General features: G+C 45.8%; 1 protein-coding gene across 1 annotated transcript; it reads right to left on the minus strand.

The window, feature by feature from the left end:
* Positions 1-6,511: 6,511 nt before the first annotated feature.
* Positions 6,512-15,763, minus strand: LOC106895454 (putative P2Y purinoceptor 10). The gene is made up of 2 exons (XM_014954888.1): positions 15,075-15,763; positions 6,512-9,727 (listed from the first exon to the last, which is right to left on the minus strand). Exon 2 carries the CDS (start codon positions 9,675-9,677, stop codon positions 8,703-8,705), a length of 975 nt encoding a protein of 324 aa, XP_014810374.1. The 5' UTR covers positions 9,678-9,727; positions 15,075-15,763; the 3' UTR covers positions 6,512-8,702.
* Between the last annotated feature and the right edge of the window lie 3,679 nt (positions 15,764-19,442).

A 19,442-nucleotide genomic window follows, 5' to 3' on the forward strand; every position in this document is an offset into this window, starting at 1 on the left:
TCCCCATGAGGACAGCAGGGAACCAACAACCCCTTTGGTCCCTGTAGAACCCCCACGTGTTCCTCACCTGCCTGAAAACCCATGAGGGGCTTGTGCTTGATGCTGGTCCTGCTCTCGGCCAGTGTCCTTTGCACTGTATCTGTCTAACCCTGGAAAAGTGGTGGTAGGACACCTTGTCTTCACACCCCTGTGGAAAGCAGGGAGGGAAAACCGCCAGGGAGCATGGGCAATGCAGCTATTCCCCAGCCTTCCAGTGACAGAGATGACACTTGCTGATCTGGGCTTGTGAAAAGGGTTATAGAGTTACCCCAGCATCCTTATCCTGCCATCTCCTCCCTACTGTGTGTCTCAGCCCGAATCCTAAACCTTGTCCCTGCAGACGTGACCGTGGGGAGCCTCCTTGCTGTTCTTTTTTTTTTTAGCTTTCCCTGGGAGTGCCTGTTTCTCACTGAGGGACCTGGGTGTCACTCCTGGTACCTAACACTCAGTTTTTAGGTGATGGCGCTTGTCAGGGCACCTGGCAGGAAAGGAGCAGGGAGCTCCCTGCTGAGACGCTGCCAGCCCCAGCTCAGGCCACAGTTTGTTCACTGCAATGCTTCCTGAGAGGGTGGATTTTTTAATTTGTTATTGTTTTTCAGTTTTCCCTTTCTCTCCTGCCTGCGCCTTGCCCCAAAGTCCCCCAGGTCCCCTTGTGTTTAGGTGTCAGTGGTATTGATGTTGGGGCAGAAATGCTCCCGTAGGCTTTGGCGGGGGTTTTGTTCAGCCACTTTATAAAGCTTGTAGGAAATACTCCCTACCATTCCTTGATTGTTTCCCTATTTCATGGATTTATACATAGGTGTGAGCAAGGTGGGCTTTTTTTTAAGTGATAAAGCTGAGTTTTACCCAGCTGCGTGCCGAAATTACAGAAGGGAGCCTGGTGTTGCTGCCAGAGGGGCGAGACCACTGGTGGTGGGTGCAGCGCTGCAATTCATTAAACATCAAGTAACTTTGCAATTAATTAGGAGGTTAAACCACCCCTGTTTTCTTTTTTTTTTTTTTCTGAACATGTTAGCAGTCTGTGCTCCTGGAGGCGTATGTGGCTGTCATTATTGGAAATAGCCCGGCTACTCTGAATCACCCTGCGCCCCACCCAGCCCCACATCGCTGCGGTATTGCATTTACTACTCCCAGACTCGCTGGCAGGCTTGTCCTCATCTTTTCCATGGGCTGGTTGGATTAAACCAGGCTAAAGTTGTGCTCCAGGGGCAGCCGGGACAAGCCCTGGTTCCCCTGCTCCAGAGCTGCCTCCCTTCAACCCCGCTCAAGCCTGGGATGCTGGAGGGAAAAGCAATCTTAAAAAAAATAAATATATAAATATATAAAAAATTCACTTTTGGCTTGAAAATAGCTCTGGGTTTGAAGTAGTGGAAGCTCTCTGGCACTTGTGTTTTAAGCAATAATGTTGTTTGTTTAATCTAGGCACTAATAGGAAATGCGCAAACAGAGCTGGTGGGTTATGGCAGCTTCTGTCAGTAACAAAAAAAAAAGAATAAATAAATTGAAGTATTTTTGGGTAAAACAAGGCTTTCCCCATGTACTGCTGCGCACAGCAGCCCGCTCGGATGCGCCGAGCTCTGCTCACCCACCCCTCAGAGACAAGCGAGACAGAAATACGTAGGCACAGCCAGAAGCTGCTGGGGGTGTCGTACTGGCTTCTGTCTGATAAGATCTCTTGAAGAAGGCAAACCAAAAAAAAAAGTGATAAAGTTGCTCAAAACTGCAATAGCTTCAACCTACCGAAGAAAAGACACAGCAGAAATCAAGCTTACCTTCCTGTGGCTCCCATCCTTCAGGGGGGTGACATCCATGCTAGAGAGCGGGAGGAGCGAGCTTTCTGCTTTTATTTCCTACGGGTTTTTGCAGCAATCCCAGCGCCTCCTCGTTAAACTTCCACATGTTTTCGGAGCGCTGGAATCCTGCCGGCATCTGCAGCCCAGTACAGTGGCTGCGGAACAGGAAATCCTGTATTTTGTTTCTCATCACCGCGCAAAACTCTGCGAAGCAAATGACATTATAAAAAAAAAAAAAAAAAATAATTGGGAAGGCAATGACGTCGTTTCATCCAACTGCCGGGCGACAGGGAGCTCGGACACGGATTTTATTTTTTTTTTCCTCCCCTTTGCACAGAAGTTGGGTTTAGGTGACAGTGTCCTCGGGTTGAGCTGCTTCTGCTTCTATCCCCAGTCACTTGCCATTTGCTTCCTTAAACACTATAAAATACAGAAGCGAGTATCTTCCAATAAGTGCTCGCTGAAGGAAAACTGAGAACGGTGCCAGTGCAAGTTACTGGAAAGTGGTAATTTTCCTTCATTTTCTTGGAAATTTGGTTAGCCTCAGACTATCAAGGCTATAGGCTGAAGCTAAGGGTTTAGACTTTATTTCTGAAATAATATGATGGTTTAAGGTGGAGATTTTCCCAAAATACTGTTGTTTAAAAAAAAACTTAAAGTGCATCATTCCTAGTTTCTTTTTTCTTTTTGCCTCCTTTAATTCCTTTCCCGTATATATATATATATCTATAACTCTTAGTTCTTTTACTGCCTGCTAAGCATGACTTCTTTCTGAATTGCTGAAAACTGGCAGGCAGATATTGTAGTGTAACTTATTGTGAGCTGCCTCATTTCCAGCTGAAGGGTTTTATGTGATGCACAGTGTCACACCTAACGCCCAGGGTTTGCGAAGATAATCTGGGTGTTGGTGCCTTTTCCTTCCTTGCTGTAGGTAATGTATAAATAGAACTGTTCTTCCTCTATTCATCCATTTTCTGTAATTGGTCCTATGACCCCGCAAAATTTACAGAAATGTAACTGTGGGAGAGAAATGAAAGAAGGAAGCTATTATAACCTTTAATTGCAGAATAAGTTGCCAGCTCAGGGTATGGGATTAAGCGGGCATCTTTCCCCCCGGCAGCTGAGCCCAGTGGCTCTGCTGGCTGTGCAATGGACAAGGTTCTTCTGTGCTGGCAGTGATGGTGACCACGGGGACCTGAGCGTGCTCCCCTGCCATGAAGTGGTGCTTCACGACAGTAGCGTAGAGGATGAAGAGGATCCTTGACCTGGAGTGTCCCGTCACCAGTGGAGATGCAGTTACTTAAGTCTGTTGGTCAACATCCTCATGAAGGCAAAGGCAAGACCAGTTCATACACCAGCCTTTACAGACATATTTATGGGCTGCCTCATTATCACTTGCTTACCCATCATGTACACGTGGCCTACTGGCAAATAGAAGCGTGGGGCATCACAGTTACTTCATCTCAGCTGAGAGCAAAGTGATTTGGAAGGTACAAGAGCTGTTTATCATTCCAGCTTTTCTTCTTGTGCACCTTTTTTTTTTTTTTCAGCAGTTGCCCCTGATCCCTGCAAGAAAGAACAACTCTTGTGTGTTTTCAAAACGTTCCCAGATTTGCAGAAGGGAGGCTGGCATTGTGCCCCGTCCCTCTCCGGAGGTTAAAGATTTATCCCAAAGTGCAGTGGCTGTTTTATCAGGATATCCTGCCTAAGACATCCTACTTCTGTGCCCACCCCACATGTCCAGTGCCATATGCAGCCATCTCTGAGCCTTATTTTTAGGTACATGTTTCCCACAGGGCTGCAGGGGAAGGAGAGGTCAGTGTGTGTCAGACGGTAGTAAGAGACTCCCACCTCAGGTTTCCTAACGACATCAAGTCCTTCCTCTGCTCATCGGCTATTTATTGTATTTTTGCAGAAGATCCAAGCCTTCCTGGTTGTGAAAAGTTGATGGATTGACAAGCCTCAAGCCTCTGCCTTCAACCAACCTTTCCCTTCTTCTTCGATGGTGTGCATATTTTTATTTAGCATTTCTGCTCTTTTGGCTCGTTACTGACACTAAACGTGCAATTTTACACTATGCTTTCAAAGGCAGAAGACACAAAGGGATTTTTAACTAACTTTTTAACTTTATCTAAGACCTCCAGATAAAGGTCGTCTTTGCCTTTAGCCTGGTATCCTGTGGGCAGGCGGCCAAATGCATACCATCAGCATCTCTTTGAGCACTCAGCATTTAGAAATATCTGACAGGATGCACCTGAAGGATGTATGAAAAACAGCAGGCCATTCAGGAGGAGGAGGTTTTACTCACACAAAGGAACTCACCCTTGTGCAGAGACTTGCTATGGCTCGAGCGGAGCCCTCGGCACGTGGCCCCGTGGGGCTGGGTGAGTCCCTGGTGCCCCACGGCACATAGTCCTCCGTCACCACTGCACAGTGGCCTCTACAGCAGTAGCATTTTGGGAAGCTTTGATTTATTTTACGGCAAATACTTGTTGGTCACTCGCTATCTTTTCAAGCTAAGCCCCTGTGTAATCCACAGACCCAGCGTTTTTGATCAAAATGCACTAGTCATAGCCCCAAAATCTGTTAAACGCAACGAAGGGTTTTTGTAGCTGGCTGGTTTTGAGCTGGCTCCTGGTTGTTGAGCTGTTGTCCTGCATTTACAGCATCTTTTGTTTTTCCTCTGTGTAGAGAGACGGTAATTTCATTTAAGGAAAGAAAATGAAGCTGAGGTACTCATGAGATCCTGCAGCTCAGAACCTGAGGCTGCAGAAAGGCATTGAATCTCATGGGGTTTCTTTCCAAAGACATTTGCTGTCAAGAGTGGGAGGGCCCTTTCTCAAGCAGGACAGGAATTACTAGACCTCTGATACCAGTTAAAATGGGGTGATGGGGGGACCCTTTGCTGGCACTGCAAGGAAACACGTTTTCTTTTGCTAACAGGTGAATGGCTTGTGTGCACGAGAAGGAGAGTATGTCATGCCATAGTTTTGCCTGGGGCTGTGCCATCGGGGATGTGCACTGCTGTCAGTGTGGGTGGCATGGAGACCTCACCGCGTTTCCACCCTGAGCAGTTCCCTTTGGGATGAGGCTTGACGTAGGGTTGCTCCAGCACTGGGTGCCAGGGGAGCCCTTCAGATCCATCCTTCACCAACCTGCGTAGCTGTACCCACCCATTTAACCCAGTTAACCATTGGGTTAACTTCTGCCTTTCTGTGGCATCTCTGCTGAAAGACCTATTTTTGTGTCTGCCCAAGAAGGATGGCTTCTTTTTATAGGTGGTGAGTCTGGGCAGTGGAACCAGCACAAGAGATAATCCAGGAGCAACATCATGACATTGTATTTCCTCTTGTCAAGATAATAAACATGTTTTGTGGTCACAGGAAAGGGGGAGAATTACAGGAACTGGAGCTGGGCACATTGTGCCTTTGGAAGTGTGAGAGGAGAGTGCTGGAAGACAAAGCCAGCATCTGCAGCCCCAGGTTTTGTGTTGCATCCAGCACCTCCCAGCTGTGAGGGCAACCATAATACCATCCTCCTCAACAGTAGCGCTGGATTGGACTGTGCTTCTCCTGTGACACACTGCTGAGGTTTTGGAGGGCTTGAACTAAAAGGTTTGAGTTTCACATATGGGCTTGTGGATCCCAAACTGACAGCCTTTGACTTTCTACATGCTTTCAGAAGATCACAAGTTTTCCTTGATCTCTTTTTTATTTCGAGTTGTTGCTCTCTAGGCTCACTTGCCATCATGACCATCTTGGCTAACTTTCCGTTGTGGTTCAACCCCATCCGGCAACCAAGCACCACACAAACAACTTAACTCTATCCCGGCCAAAACCAACACACTTTCCCATGCACCAGAAGAGACCGTTAGACCAGGTTGTCCAAACTCCTGCACCTCAAAGTGATTTGACTTGAGAGGCTAAAGTTTTGATTTTGTGACTTTTCCTCACAGGCTGGGGCTGCAATATGTAAAAAGGACTATTTGGTTGGGGTCTAAGGGAGCTCAGAGGGTGAGTGAGGCAGGAATACAGGGGGGAGAACATGAGCAGCTGAGGTATTGGGGATGCCATCATGGTAATGACGGAGAACGTTATCCCTTGTAAAGCCACCGAATTTCTTGTTAAGATTGAGTGGGAGAGCCACCACTACTATTTGGACATTCAGATGCTGGAGCAGGTATTCCCATGTTGGGTCCACGTTATAACTTTCAGTATGTAGGGGATTGTAGTGACCAATTTCTGTTTTACCTGTCTTGTCAGCAATGGTGTGAGGACTTTTTTAAGCCCTGTAGATTTGGATCTGCGAAATGATCGTTGAGTGAGATAGAGAGACGTGGTTTCTGTGGTCCTGGCTGCACATAGGGATGATAGCAATCACTTCCCCTCACCCAGTAATGCACCACTGGCACCACAGCTATTCCCAGGGAGGGCCTTTCTCTCCCCAAAATACTTGTAAATCTGGTGGAAGTGTTGCAGTTTTTAAAAATCCAGTAAAAATAAACACCAGTCATACTAGAGTGGGGTGAAAACCTTTCCGTAGACAAGGAAGCAATCTGTTTAAGAGTAATAAAAGTTGATGTCCTCCATCACTTGAACACTTTGCTTCAAGGAGGAGCTGATCCCATTCAGTTTTCTAGGTATAATTGATAACTATGAAACTCAACTTATGTTTGCAAAAATGTATTTATTTTTAGGCATCAGTTTTTGAAAAGAAAAAAATGTAGGACAAGCTACACAGTTACCATAACAGTTCTTTCAAACTTGTTTTCACCTGATAAATGGACAATTGTATGAGAGAGAAATCAAAGTAAACAGCTCCCAGTCACATTCTAGCTGATCAAGGTCCATAAAAATCCTCAAAATAATCATTGAAAGTCTCTTTCACAAACGTTTTTATGCAGCGTCTAGCTTATGAGAAAATTGCTATATTAACAAAAATGTTCTTATGCACGTTTAACGGTGTACTTGAGCATCAGCCTCTGGTCACATTTTTAAAGGGACTGCTCGCAGTGTGTAAACAACTGTGTGTGTCATTGACATAACAAACTGCCAATTAAATTGGAGAAAACATTTCCATTGACTTCAGTGGGAGATGAACTATTTGCTTACTCTGCAGCTTTTTTCAACAGAAAACCGGACAAACCTGCAATAATACTCTCTCTGTGAAAGTTACTTCTTTCAGATAGGGATAGTTTGGTGGTTTCACTTATTTGCATGTAAGATTAAGTTTACTGTACTGTAGCCCATAATCATCTTCTCACAAATGAGAGAAGAACTGCAAAAGCTCATTGTATTTAATCAGTAAGTTCACTGTCTTTTAGAGGAACTCCAGTATAATGGTTATTTAAACCTAGCTATTGTTTGCTTTTTCCCATTTTATTGTAAAATAGTCAAATGGGAAAACATAATATGCAGGAAATTTTGGCTGAGCTGGGAACTGAGTAGTTAGATTTAAAATACACTTAGTGAATGTTGCTGGTATTTCTTCTATTTTTGCAGAAACATGTAAGATGCTGCCACTGGTGCCTACTGAGAATTGTACATATTCTTTTTGAAAAAAAAACCACAAGATTTTAAAGGCAGTAAATCAGTGCCTGTGTTCAGCCAAAACAACCTCAGCTGTCATGGAGATACTCTTGATGCTACACAAAGTGTGTGAACTTGGCCGAAAAGTTGTCACTAATTTGAAATAAGGGGTCAATGGCATCCTTTCCTGTTACTGCTTTTCTTATCTTCATAACCAATGAAGTTATTAAAATGTAAACATTAAGGTCATGGGAGGAGTTGGTAGAAAAAATCATGATGAATAATCTACATAAGAAATTAGCCTATGCTCTATTAGTGAAATCACCATGGTGAGGACACCTCTCTTTTTAAAAAGATGTTATCAATTGGACCTATAGAGCAGAGATTTCACGGGGTGGATCCATCACAGGTACCTCTGAGCTGAAGAAGCCATGCGAGGATTTGAATGGTGCCTCCAGAGTCATCAAATCCAATGGTGCTGATGCTGAGTCCCGCTGTGCCCAGTCTGAGGCGCGCTCCCAGTGGTCCTGCCCCTCAGGGTCTGAAGGTGAAGGCCACCTACTGATGCCCTCCTTGCCCCCCGGAGGGGAAGAAAGTCACTCAGAGCAAGGGAAGGTCCTATTCTCTGGGGTGTTTGAGGAGTTGTCAGGAGAATTTGTTTTGCAGGGGGTCTTGCACCAGCTGTAGGTACAAGTTACGGGATGCGTCACCAATTAAGGAGCAAAATTAAGGGTGAGAAGGAATTAATGAAAGAGAGTGGGGTGGGGAGTGCAGGAATGGTGAAGCAGAGGTAAGTTTGGTGACCAATGGGATGCACTCAAAGCTGGGGCTGCTCTGCTGAAGCAAGCTGCCAACCTTCATGCCTCTGCAGCCCTGAGTGTGGAGACCAAAACTGCCATTTATTGTTACTGGCCGTTTTCAGGTTCTCATATACGTTGTGTGTTTTTAGCAAAGGCACTTCAGTGTATGTCAGTGGATGGATGTGGGATTGTCTTTGGCTTGATGATAGAGCCATGGAGTTGGGGAAACAGAAGAAAAGTTTCTGAGACTTTTCCACCATCTCCTAGCAAAAGTTTTGTTGCTCCCTCCTATCTTTTCTAGTCCAGGGAGGTCAGGCCTGGGTGGCACGGCTGTAGGTGTAGTCATGAGTTGCTCATTAGCTTCCAACACATTGATCTTAAATAGAGTTTTATCTTCTATGTATCAAAAGATTTCCACTGCCACAAAAATCCCCCAAGTAAACTTGCAGGATCTTCCACAACGGAGCAGGTAATTGAGTATCACAGAACAGTCCCAGATCTCTTAATAATTCTCTCTTAATTCTTTTCAGCTGGCTTTCTTGTCATTCCTTAATTGATGAGGCGCTCTCTTTGCTCATGAGCCGACTCCTGATGACCATGCTGCTGTGCCTTGATATCTGGTCTTGAAACTCTGAAGTCATAAAGAAATAGAGGATTGGATCCAAACAGCAGTCCAGACTCGCAAGGCATAAGCAAAAGGGCTGGGTGTAGAGTGTGATGGCGCTCAGGACGCAGTCTGTAATGACCTTTTCTTTCACCAACATGTAGAAAAAGAAGTTGATGTGGTATGGTGCAAAACACACGCAGAACACAATGGCACACATGGAAACCATCCTTAAAGCCTTCCGCCTCTCGTTGCTGTTTTGCATCGGTATCTGGAAGTTCTGGAGAGAGTCTTTTGTTTTCCAAGTACAGAATAAAATAATGATGAGCGGGATGATGAACCCCAAGAGCTCCGCTATGCCTGTCATGAACACGGTGCCCACCTTGCTCTCGATCTGCCGAACTTCAAGGTCGGCAAAGCAGGTATTGGTGCTGTTGGCCATGCCGAAGTTGCGCATGATGGGGAATGGCAAGCACGCTACCCCCACGAAGAGCCACACCACGGCACTGATGGCTATGTCGTACCGCCGCTTCCAGTCCTTGGCTTTGAACGGCTGATACAGGAAGAAATACCTCTGGATGCTGATGCAGGTGAGGAAGCAAATGCTGGCGTACATGTTGAGGTACTTCAGGTAGAAGCACAGTAAGCAAAGGAATCTTGCAAAAGGCCAGGTGTGGTTTATGTAATAGTATATACGCAGTGGCAGCGAGAGGACGTGAGCCAGGTCGGCCATGGCCAGGTTGATCATGAAGATGACGGCTTTGTTCTTCTTGCTGATGAAGCGGCACAGGACCCATAAGGCAGCGCTGTTTGCCAGGAGGCCAGGGATGAATATGATGGTGTAAGTGGCTGCGTACAGGTTGCTTTTGAATGTTATATTGTGATTGGGGCAGTCCTGGTTGGTCTGCATCATGACTGGGCTGCTGGAAACATCTGCTGTGGTATAGGGTAGGTGGGTTATTCCTGTAGAGAACAAAAACAGGGGCTGTAAAGGCAAAAGCACTGCAAGAGCTTTTGATATTCACATTTGCATTTCCCATTTGACTGTTCGGTACAAAGTAGAGGTTTGGAAATGTCTTCTGTATAAAACATCCTGCTGTCTTATTCAAAGGTGCCCTTTTGGAGGTCTCCCACTATTCACGCAGAGGTGAAGGACCATTCCTGTCGTGTCAGTCCCCTTGCTGGGCTGTCTGAGTGCCATAAGCATGGGTGAACATGCGTCTTACTACTAACAGAGGAGCAGGAGAAGCTGCCTATCCTTTTGGCAGCTCGAGGTCATCTGTGATTTGGTCTCTGGGTAGATGTGCCATAGCCCAGCTTCAGTGTGTGAGTAACCACATGGCCCAACCATCAAAGTGTGGTGCCGACCACTGAATAATACCTGCAGGTTAGGCATTGTGTGGGTGGCATTTCTCCTGACCCAACAGTGGACCTCATGGATCCACCTTCTCTGGCATGATGGGGACAGGCCACGTGGAAAAGGGTTGTAGGGACCAAGCTTGAGAGGTTCAACTGTTATAAGTACAGCCAGTGCCCCCGAAGTCTGCTGCCATGTATTTAAGCTAATGTAACAAGCAGAGACCTAGTCAGATCACCAGCTTCCATTTCTCATCACCCTGGTGGCCTCAGTTGAACACTTTTTACCATCATATAATTTTAGTTTTAGATGCTTCCGATTTCTGGCTCTCCTTTGATTCAGATAAGTAGGAATGGCTAAATGTCACATGTTGAACTGTTGGGCCATCTTTCTTTTGCCACCTTTTGTAACGGGGACTTGTCCTCACTAAGGCAGCACAGGCAGGAGGAGTTTGGTTTTATCAGGTATTCCCCCATAGGGTCATAATTTTCTCATTATAGTGATTCCCTCCCGTGTCTAATACAATGGTTAAAATTGAGTATCAGCTTCCTATTTCATGTGGCACTGCAGACACTGATTCATTCCTTCTGACTCATTTCCTCTACCACTGGCAAGGGGCATTTGCCAGAAAAAGTGTCTCTGTAGGTAGATATTAGTAACTCACACCCTGTTACTAATGCTTTTTCCTTCAAGTTACCAAAAAAAAAAAAAAGAGTAGCGTTTTAGACCTCTCAAGTGACAAAGAACACAAATAGCTGTTTTTTCAGCTTGTGAATCGTTGCGGTATTTGGTCTTGGCAGTTTGTGCCGACACTGTTCAGGGCTGCTATGGAAGGATTGTAATTCAGGCCCCAGAAACACCCAGAAGCGGCAAGGTCCCAGGGTGGGACACAAGCCACCTCCACCCGTGGGTGCAGAAGCTCTGGCTGATGCTGAGGGTGAGCAGGGCTGCCAAACCACTGCTCCTGCAGCCTCCCCAGACAGATGCTGCTGCTGCCGCCGAGTTTCTTGCTTTTCTTTTTAAACTTGTCTTACATTTTCTCACGGTCTTCAAAAAGCAAGGTCTGCATGTTTATCTCCGGCAGCACCCTCGGCTTTAGCAACTGGGCTACATCCTTCAGTTGCACCAAACATCAAAGAAATGCTGCAGTGGAGAAACACTCTATCTAATCCCCTCCCTTCACCAAGATGGCACGAACACATGGAGGCCAGGTGCATCAGAGCACGCCTCCCAGGCTGGTTTTGTCCCTCCAGGGCAATTCTTCCAGTCTAAATTTCACTCCCAGTAACCCTCACCCATGGCAGCTCTGGGATGAGATGCTCTGCCCTGTGGTGGGGTGTCTCCAGCTGCCCCCAGCCCACGACACCACAGCCTGGCTCCTATCACAAGGCCAGAACATGTCCATGAGGAGGGAAGTGGGCTCAAAAGGTGCTGGAAATGAGGGGGAGAGATGCATCTGGCCCAAGGCCTTATCTCCACTAGTCTGAGAAGCAACGTTGGAGGCCTCCCGCTCTCCTTTCTGGTGCTCCTCAGGGCACTGGACCAGGGAGTGGACAGGGCATGGAGCTGAGCACTGGGGTGTTCACTCAAGGTGTTGCTTCTCAGAGCAGTAAACTCAGGTTACGTCCCATTTCTTGAGAATGCTGTGATTTCCTGGTACTCTGAAGGTTTGTGATCTCTTTCCACCTGGTTCGCCTGCATCTCTAGCTGGACATACTGTCTGCTGCCCTTGTCTCCAATTAGATCCCTGCTCACTGCACCCCATTTCTGTCCCTTCAGGTGACCACCCACTTTGCCAAGAAGCCATTAAAGAGCCACTTTCAAAGTTATTAGCTGCCTGGTGTCCCTCGGGTGTCAAGGTTAGGCTGACTGGCTGGTGCTCCCCCAAAACCACAAGTGCTAGGTGGCCGTTGAAACCACGGAGGATTAGACACATTTGCAAAATGTTCTATGTTAAGGACAGGCTCATATTTAAATGCTGGGCAGTGGATGCATGTTCTTCGGTTCAAATGAGTCATAATAGTCAGTTTGCTTATTGAGGTCCCTAGATACAGTTAGCCCTTATTTACATTTCATGTGACAGCTAAGGACCCGACCGCAGTGTCAGCAATCAGGATAATCAAGTTCAGGCTGCTGACTCAAAGTGGCCGCTAAATAGAGCCATTTAGGGCAAACTGGCATGTCCAGGATGTGTCTGCTGTAACACGAGGGTGATACTGAGTGCACATGCTTGATGTCAGAATTCAGCCATCGCTTTCTGATTGCGTCAAGCTATGCCCAGTCGTGCAGCCGAGCACAGGGCTGGGCCAACTGGGCCCCTGGTGGAGCCCACAGCATGAAGAGGTTCCCCCTTGGGCTTCTTCTCCGTCTGCTAATTGTCCACAAGGTGTCAGAGTTAATCAAGATTTCATTTCTTTGGCCTCTTTAAGGTAGTTTTCTAACCCTCAAGGGACCAGTGACCGGAAGCAGAGGCGGTGGTGTGATTATGTTCTCATCAGTTCGTGTGGCTGTCTTCTAGGGTGACCCCAAATTGAAAAACCTCGTGTTGCTGAATAACTGATGTTAGCGAAAAAAACACTCCCAGGTTGCTGGTATTTACAGGTAGAAGCATCCTGAAAAGCTGGGCTTTGTTGGAGACCAGGGAGCTGCTTCCAACCTTGGAATCAAAAGGTAATACAACCCAACCTGTGGAAATGCAGGTGGTGTCCCATCCCCACCACCCGAGCAGATGTAACACCAGGGTTGATGAGCAGGAGACATGGGCCATGGAGTGAGAAAAAGTCTCCCCTTTGAATTCAATGAATTTGGGGTCAGGCCATTTACAATGGAGTGGCCTGAGCAGAATGACCTGACCAAAAGCATTAACACAATTAATATATACATGGGTGATGTCTGCTGGCTCATCAGAACAAGCTGCTTTCTGAGAATGAATGACTTAATTACAGAGTCATAAAACCCTAATGAGATTAAACCATCTCTTTAGACAAAATGCACCCAGGCAGATGCACAGGGGACTACAAAATGACTGTGTTTCTGCCTTTCCTCCCACGTCTCTTATTCAGACTGAAGCTTAGTCCTACACTGTCCCCTTATCTTCCCACCTGCACACAAAAGCAGCCACACAGAGATACCACAGAATGTCTGCCTGAAATTAGGTCTCCAAAGCCGTTAAGAAAGCAAAGTAATTCCCTGCATGATGTGTGTACAGCAAAGGTAGAAGGCTGAAAAACTCCACCAGATTTTATCAGGGCTTATTTACATCTCGCAGGGAGGCAGCTCCTACTGCAACGTTGTTTTCAGAATAGGAAATTTTAAGAAAAATTGGTAGTAAATAAATACAGTGTCAGCCAAGTACTGCTTTTTACATTTCAATTTGAGTCTGTATTTCTGAGGCTGTCACACTAAGGACGTAATTAAGGGTGCACATTATTACACGTAGCCGGACATTTGGAAACTAAACGTGGCAATTCTAGGAAAAAGGCGTTCATCTTGATAGGACTGAGAAGCACAGGAATGTCATTCCAGAGTCCTGGATCTTTCTGGCATGCCCATCAGTGGTTGGGTTAATTGATTTGATTAAGACACAAATGCCTCTAAACTCTGTCCCCATTGCATGGATGTGAACATCTCACGCTATTGCACTCGCACTTTGGTGTGAAACCTCCGCAGTCAGAAGTGGAAAGTTCTACAGTTAAGGGTACTTTTTCTGGTTTTCTTCTTCCACAAAAAAAAAAGAACAGATCTGGGTTGTCTGATGTGTTGTCATGAGCTGTTTTCGATTTGCAGCCCTAGTCTTAATTCTCACTTCTGCAGCTCCAGCAGCTGAAGGAGCAGGGCACGCACTCAGCAGGACGCCGGCAGCCTGGCCGGAGCCCCTGCTCCAGGCTGCTCCAGGGCTGTCCTGCAGATGGAATGGCATCAGGGATGCTATTCCCATGGCTGGTGAGGTTTTCCCTGGATCCAAGGTCCCAGCACTTTCACTTGACACCAGAAAACACACCCTTGGACAAAAACCACACTCTTAATTCACACATCCTACGGCTCCAGCCTGCTGCCGGAGTCCTCTCCTACATAAATACGCGGCAAGCCAAGATCTCACCCTACTGACTCACCTTTGGTGAGATTGCCTTTTGATTTACTTTCAGAAATCTCAGATTCGGGGTCCACCTACTGTGAGTCCTGTCTACAATTGCCAAACTGCCTGTGTGCCATTTTGCTGAGCTCCCTTCAGAGCTGAGCTGCCCCTGCAAGCGAATGCAAGCCCGTCCCTAAACCACCTTCTACAAAGTACAGTTTAAAAGCTCCAGTCCATGAAGTTCAGTTTCAATCCAGACCAGAGACTCCAGTCTGATTTATGCATTAAAACTGCCTCAGGATTCTCATCAACGGAAACAAAACCAAGTCCAAGCAATCTTGCTATTTCTGTCATATTGTGTCCCCCTGACTAATATTAATTTCCTACTGTTGCAATTTGGTCAAAGAGCATCGGATGGCACAAAAACAGGCAGCACGTCGATATTTTTTTTTAAGGGCAATATAAATCACCGTTAGAAAAAACAGATTTGCAAGTTTCCTTTACTGCCACATCTGATTTTAAAAGAAAAGATATTCCCTGAGAAATCAGGCGAAAAAAAAAAAAGAAAAAAAAAAAGAAGAAATTGTGCCTAGGAATGCCACTGGAGAGCAGTTGGAGAACCGCTAATTGCCCACTCTCTAATGTTTTGCTCTTTCACACGGCTGCTGTTTCCACTCCTCCATGTGTTCGTACAGAGTATTGGCGCGCAAGGAGGGCTGCTGGTTTTTTTCAAGCCTCAAAGTGCCACAAATCTCCTCCTGGCAAGAGCCAACCCCTAAGAAAAAGCCCGAGGAGCGCAAAGGTTTTTGTAGGAACCAGCGCAGGCTGGTTACCCTGGGTTCTAGATATCAAAAGAGGGAGTTTAAAAGCAGCCTTACCTTTTCGGGCAGAAACCCAGCCAAGTGCAGCCGTGCTGTCAGGAGGAAGTGGAGTGTCCCGGCTGCACCGCGCCAGCCGTGTTTACATCTGCAGGGTGACCTGAATGACATCACGGGGTGCTGGAAGGTGCTGCTTTGCCTGCAGCTCTGGGCTGGGGGTGCTGGTGGGGTGGGCGACCACCTCGCAGCCCCTACCTGCTCCTCTGGGACCTGCTTGCTGGGCTCCCAGCTCTCCTGAGCTGAGTCCTGGCCAGGGGGGACGCACAGTGGCCCCAAAGTTGGGCTCGTGTGTCTTTGTCCTTGTTGCTTTCTCTCCTGCTGGGATGGTTTGGAATCCCTCAGGATGCTGCGGGACACGGTTCCAAGTGAAGCTGGTGCTGCTCAGTGCAGGGCACCCCTTCCTCCTCTCCCACTCTTCCTCTTCCCCAAGCACAGCTCCAAGCTGATCATGGAAACACTCCCAAGGTTTCTGCTTGCTCCTCCCTGGGAAGTTCAGCTTTGCTGGTGCCTCCAGCCTGGGCTGTAGATGGTCATTGCTGTGTGTGAGGCTCAGCTCGTAGTTGCTCTGGGTCACCTAGTGCCAAGTGCCCTTTCTGAAGTCCAACTTCCCAATGGCTTTTTATAGCACTGGTGTGAGCCCTGCATGACATTTCTCCTGAATTAAATTAGCAGGCAGGTCAGTTTACACTTGCTGGATCTCACTGCCAACCATGTCAAACGGTGGCACTTCTGAAATTGTTTCAAGCAGCGGGGTGAAATCCAGCTTCACCCTTATCCCAGGGGGCAAATACATTGGCAAGGTTAGGACTTTACCCACTTAGAGGATCTTATTGTTCAGATTTTCAGAAAGCCACCGGGAATCTGCCCTGCTTTGTCTCCTGAGGATCGGCCTCTGGCTCACAGCACACGACTGTCCCTGTGGCTCAGCAGTTAAACTCTCTGCTCTGTTTGGGTTTAAGAGTGTGAAGTGGAACATCACCACACCCGCTACCTGACTTGGGGACAATATAGATGCCGATGTCAGACTGCTCAGAAACCCAAACCTAATGTCTCTGATTCAAATAAGAACGTTCCCCAATGAACACCCCCAAAAACTGCCCTTTACAGACTGTCCTGTTTCTATGAATTGTCAGAGAAGGTTGGTAGAAGTTCTCTGATTCTATGACTCTAAGTTGGGAAATTGCCAGATGTTTATTTTAAAATTATTTATATGGGCTTCATGAAAAGCAATAGTAAGCTTTTGGCTGATGTTGTGGTGTTTATCAGTACATCCTGTTAGCTGATTTTTTAAAGTTGTTCATCAGCAATGGGAACATATTTGCTGGAATTTGCCCAACCACAAAGTTGTCTTTAAGGTTAAATCACTGCACAGTACTCTGCAGGCTGGCAAAGTCTCGTTTGGGAACAGCAATTCCGAAACAGTTCACTGATTGACCCGACTGGCATTTGTGCAAAACAAACATTATTGACTCTTCTGCAGATGCTCTCTCGTCTGTGTAGACTTCCATCTGTCACAAAAGTAAGCTATAACAGTAAAAAAAAAGGTGCTTGTAAAAATACTCCATACTTATCTACAGGTCTACGTATAGATGAGATGCAGCTACTGCTGCCTCTCTGTACTCAAGCACAGAAACTGTTCTAGCAGCCTGGTTTAGGGCAGGTGGTTATACAAGAAATGTAGGACTGAGAAAGAGATTTAAAGGCACAAGTCATGGCACCTTCAGAATAGTTCTGCTGAATTTCTTTGTGCTTAAATTTATCCAGTTGCAAAGTGGGGATGACATTTTCCTGTCCGAAACTGAAAGATGTTTGCTGTCTGGACTTTTGTCAGATTCAGCTAGAAGATTATGTAGATTCAAAAAACTTCTAAGTGACCTAAGTGATTAAGGGATTAGAGCATCTCCCTGATGAGGAAAGGCTGAGAGAGCTGGGACTCTTTAGCCTGGAGAAGAGAAGGCTGAGGGGAGAGCTTCTTAATGCTTATCAGTATCTAAAGGGTGGGTTGAAGGAGGATGGAGTCAACTCCAACCATTCTGTGATTCTGTGATCCTTTATGGTACCATGCCCTCTGGTACTGTAAGCCTGGAGGGTTTGAACCTTGCTCGCCAATATTGCATATCAGTTATCCTGCAGGCATGGAGTGAGGAAGTGGCTTTTTCTGCTGATAAAACTGAACTTACCCTAGGGATTTTGCAGGCAGTTATACTGGTTACAGATGTACTTTCCCTATAGGTCTAATTGCCTTAATTTTGTAGGTAAAACTTTGATTTGCATAGCATACCAAAGACCGTTCTCGCTCTTGGTTATTGTTTACCGTGATGACCTTGGTAATGAGCTTGCCAGAAATATTCACTGCCATAATGAGCTATATTAGAGGAGAGCTTGGCTCCAGCAAAACAGCATGGCCAATATTTCCTGGAGTTCAGAGAAGGGGCTTGACCTCGGCTCTGTTTGCACCGCTCTGGGTTGACTACCTCTGGAGCTTCCCCAGGATGGTCTGCAGCATGACTTTTGTCTCCTTCACGTTAGAAATGAGCAGCCTCTGTGGAGCAGCATCCCTGGCAGGAGGATGCCCTGGGCTCCTCAGACCCCAGAGCCTCCTGGCTCCTTCAGGGGACGTTGCTGCTGCAACGCATCGGTGCCAGCGCTGTCACCCTTGTGTAATGAGCAATGGAGCAACACCCGCTCTCGTGGCTTTAATGCAAAAAATAACTCCAAATTTGCTTGTTTGTTGCAAAGCTTGTCTCAACGTGCAAGACTGAACTCCTGTAGAAACATGTTACTGGGCCTTTTTTACGCTTCTGCTTCCTTTCCGAGTTCTTTTCCGAAATCCCAAGTTATTGTCGTCCTGTGGATCTTACCAGGCAATTAGAGCATCACTGCATTTTATTTCGTAGAATATTTGAAGCAGGTTTTTTTTATCCACACCTACAAGGGAAGGAGTCACAAGAGGAAAAAAATCAATCTCCAGTGGAATAAATTACAGCCTTTTAATAGGAAGCAGGGGGAAAATAATTGCATATCTAAATTGTTATTAGTGTCACTAAAATTACATAATAATTAACGCTTGCCTGAAATAAAGACTTAGAGTTAGATTCCATGTCCTAGCATGGATAGCCAACTTATTTTGCTGTCAACTCAAGGCTTCGTAGTACGGAAAAGCAGATATTCAGTGAAAGATAACTACCATGAAGTTATATCGGTTTGGTCAAAAGTTGTGCTATGACAGACAGAAAGTAAATATTTCTTTCTTATTATTCTGGAGAATTAGATGGGCTTATTTAAAGGGGTACAAAGACTTATATTAGAAAGTGAAAATATATATGCAGATTAAAATACATAAGTATGCTGTTTACTCTAAAATCCTCTTCCATGTTACAAATCAGATAACAAAAAAGAGGAACCCAGAATGGCAAACGTTTTGAAATTCTGTATTTTTATCTATGTATTTGGGCCCCCAGATGGTAGTCTTTTGTTCCCTTTCAAAAAAAAAAAAAAAAAAAAAAACATATTCAAAACATAAAAACTGGGTGTAAAAACTGAGAGAAATAATTTCTAATTACCTGCCTGCATTTTATGGCAACTGAAATATCATTGCTCATTAGTGACTCTTTTGCTGTTACAGAGCTACAATGACGTCGCACAGTTAAATCCTGTTGTTAATAATTTCCTCTGGTCCTTGTTCAGACGCACACGGTACTGTTGTCCAAAAAGAGAGGCAGATTCTGTTTCAAATAGATAGGTTTTTAATTCAAAACAGGAGCATTTCCTAACAGAGAAGCCTGCTAGTTCTGTCTTAGTTCATCACTGGCTACCTCCCACAACACTCGCTCCCTTCTGTGGGCTCCTGAAACTGTGAAGAGATAATGAACTGAAAACATTCACATCTGAGTGTTTCTACAGTAACGAGAATATTCCTCTCTGACAGCAAAAAGAGAAAGGAAATATTAGAATGTTTTGGAGTCTGGGGTGCCCCAAAACTTGGAAGCTCAGCTCAGGTTTTATTCAGACCAGCTGAGCACCTTGAATCTCTGGAACTGGATGAAACTCTGAGAAGATTTTCTCACGGGAGATATGGGGCTTGGCAATACCAGCCACAAGAGCTTACCCATCAGAACCATTGCTCTTTTGTTATCGTCAATTACTTTCAAAGTTCTGTTTTTCACCAGAAACTAAAAAGGAGGAAATATGCCTTCTGCTCTAACACAGTATCTCTGAGAAGTATTTTCCATACAGCTGATACCAAAATTATCTTCATTGGTTGTCTTTGCTAAAAACTTCTTCGCCATCCAGGCACCAATAGAGGTTAGGTGTGGACCTTCTGGAAAGCACGTCTGAGAAAAAGGATCTGGGGGTCCCAGTGGACAG

This window comes from Calidris pugnax, unplaced genomic scaffold (genome assembly GCF_001431845.1).
Source record: "Calidris pugnax isolate Ruff unplaced genomic scaffold, ASM143184v1 scaffold38, whole genome shotgun sequence".
NCBI classification, from domain to species: Eukaryota; Metazoa; Chordata; class Aves; order Charadriiformes; family Scolopacidae; genus Calidris; species Calidris pugnax.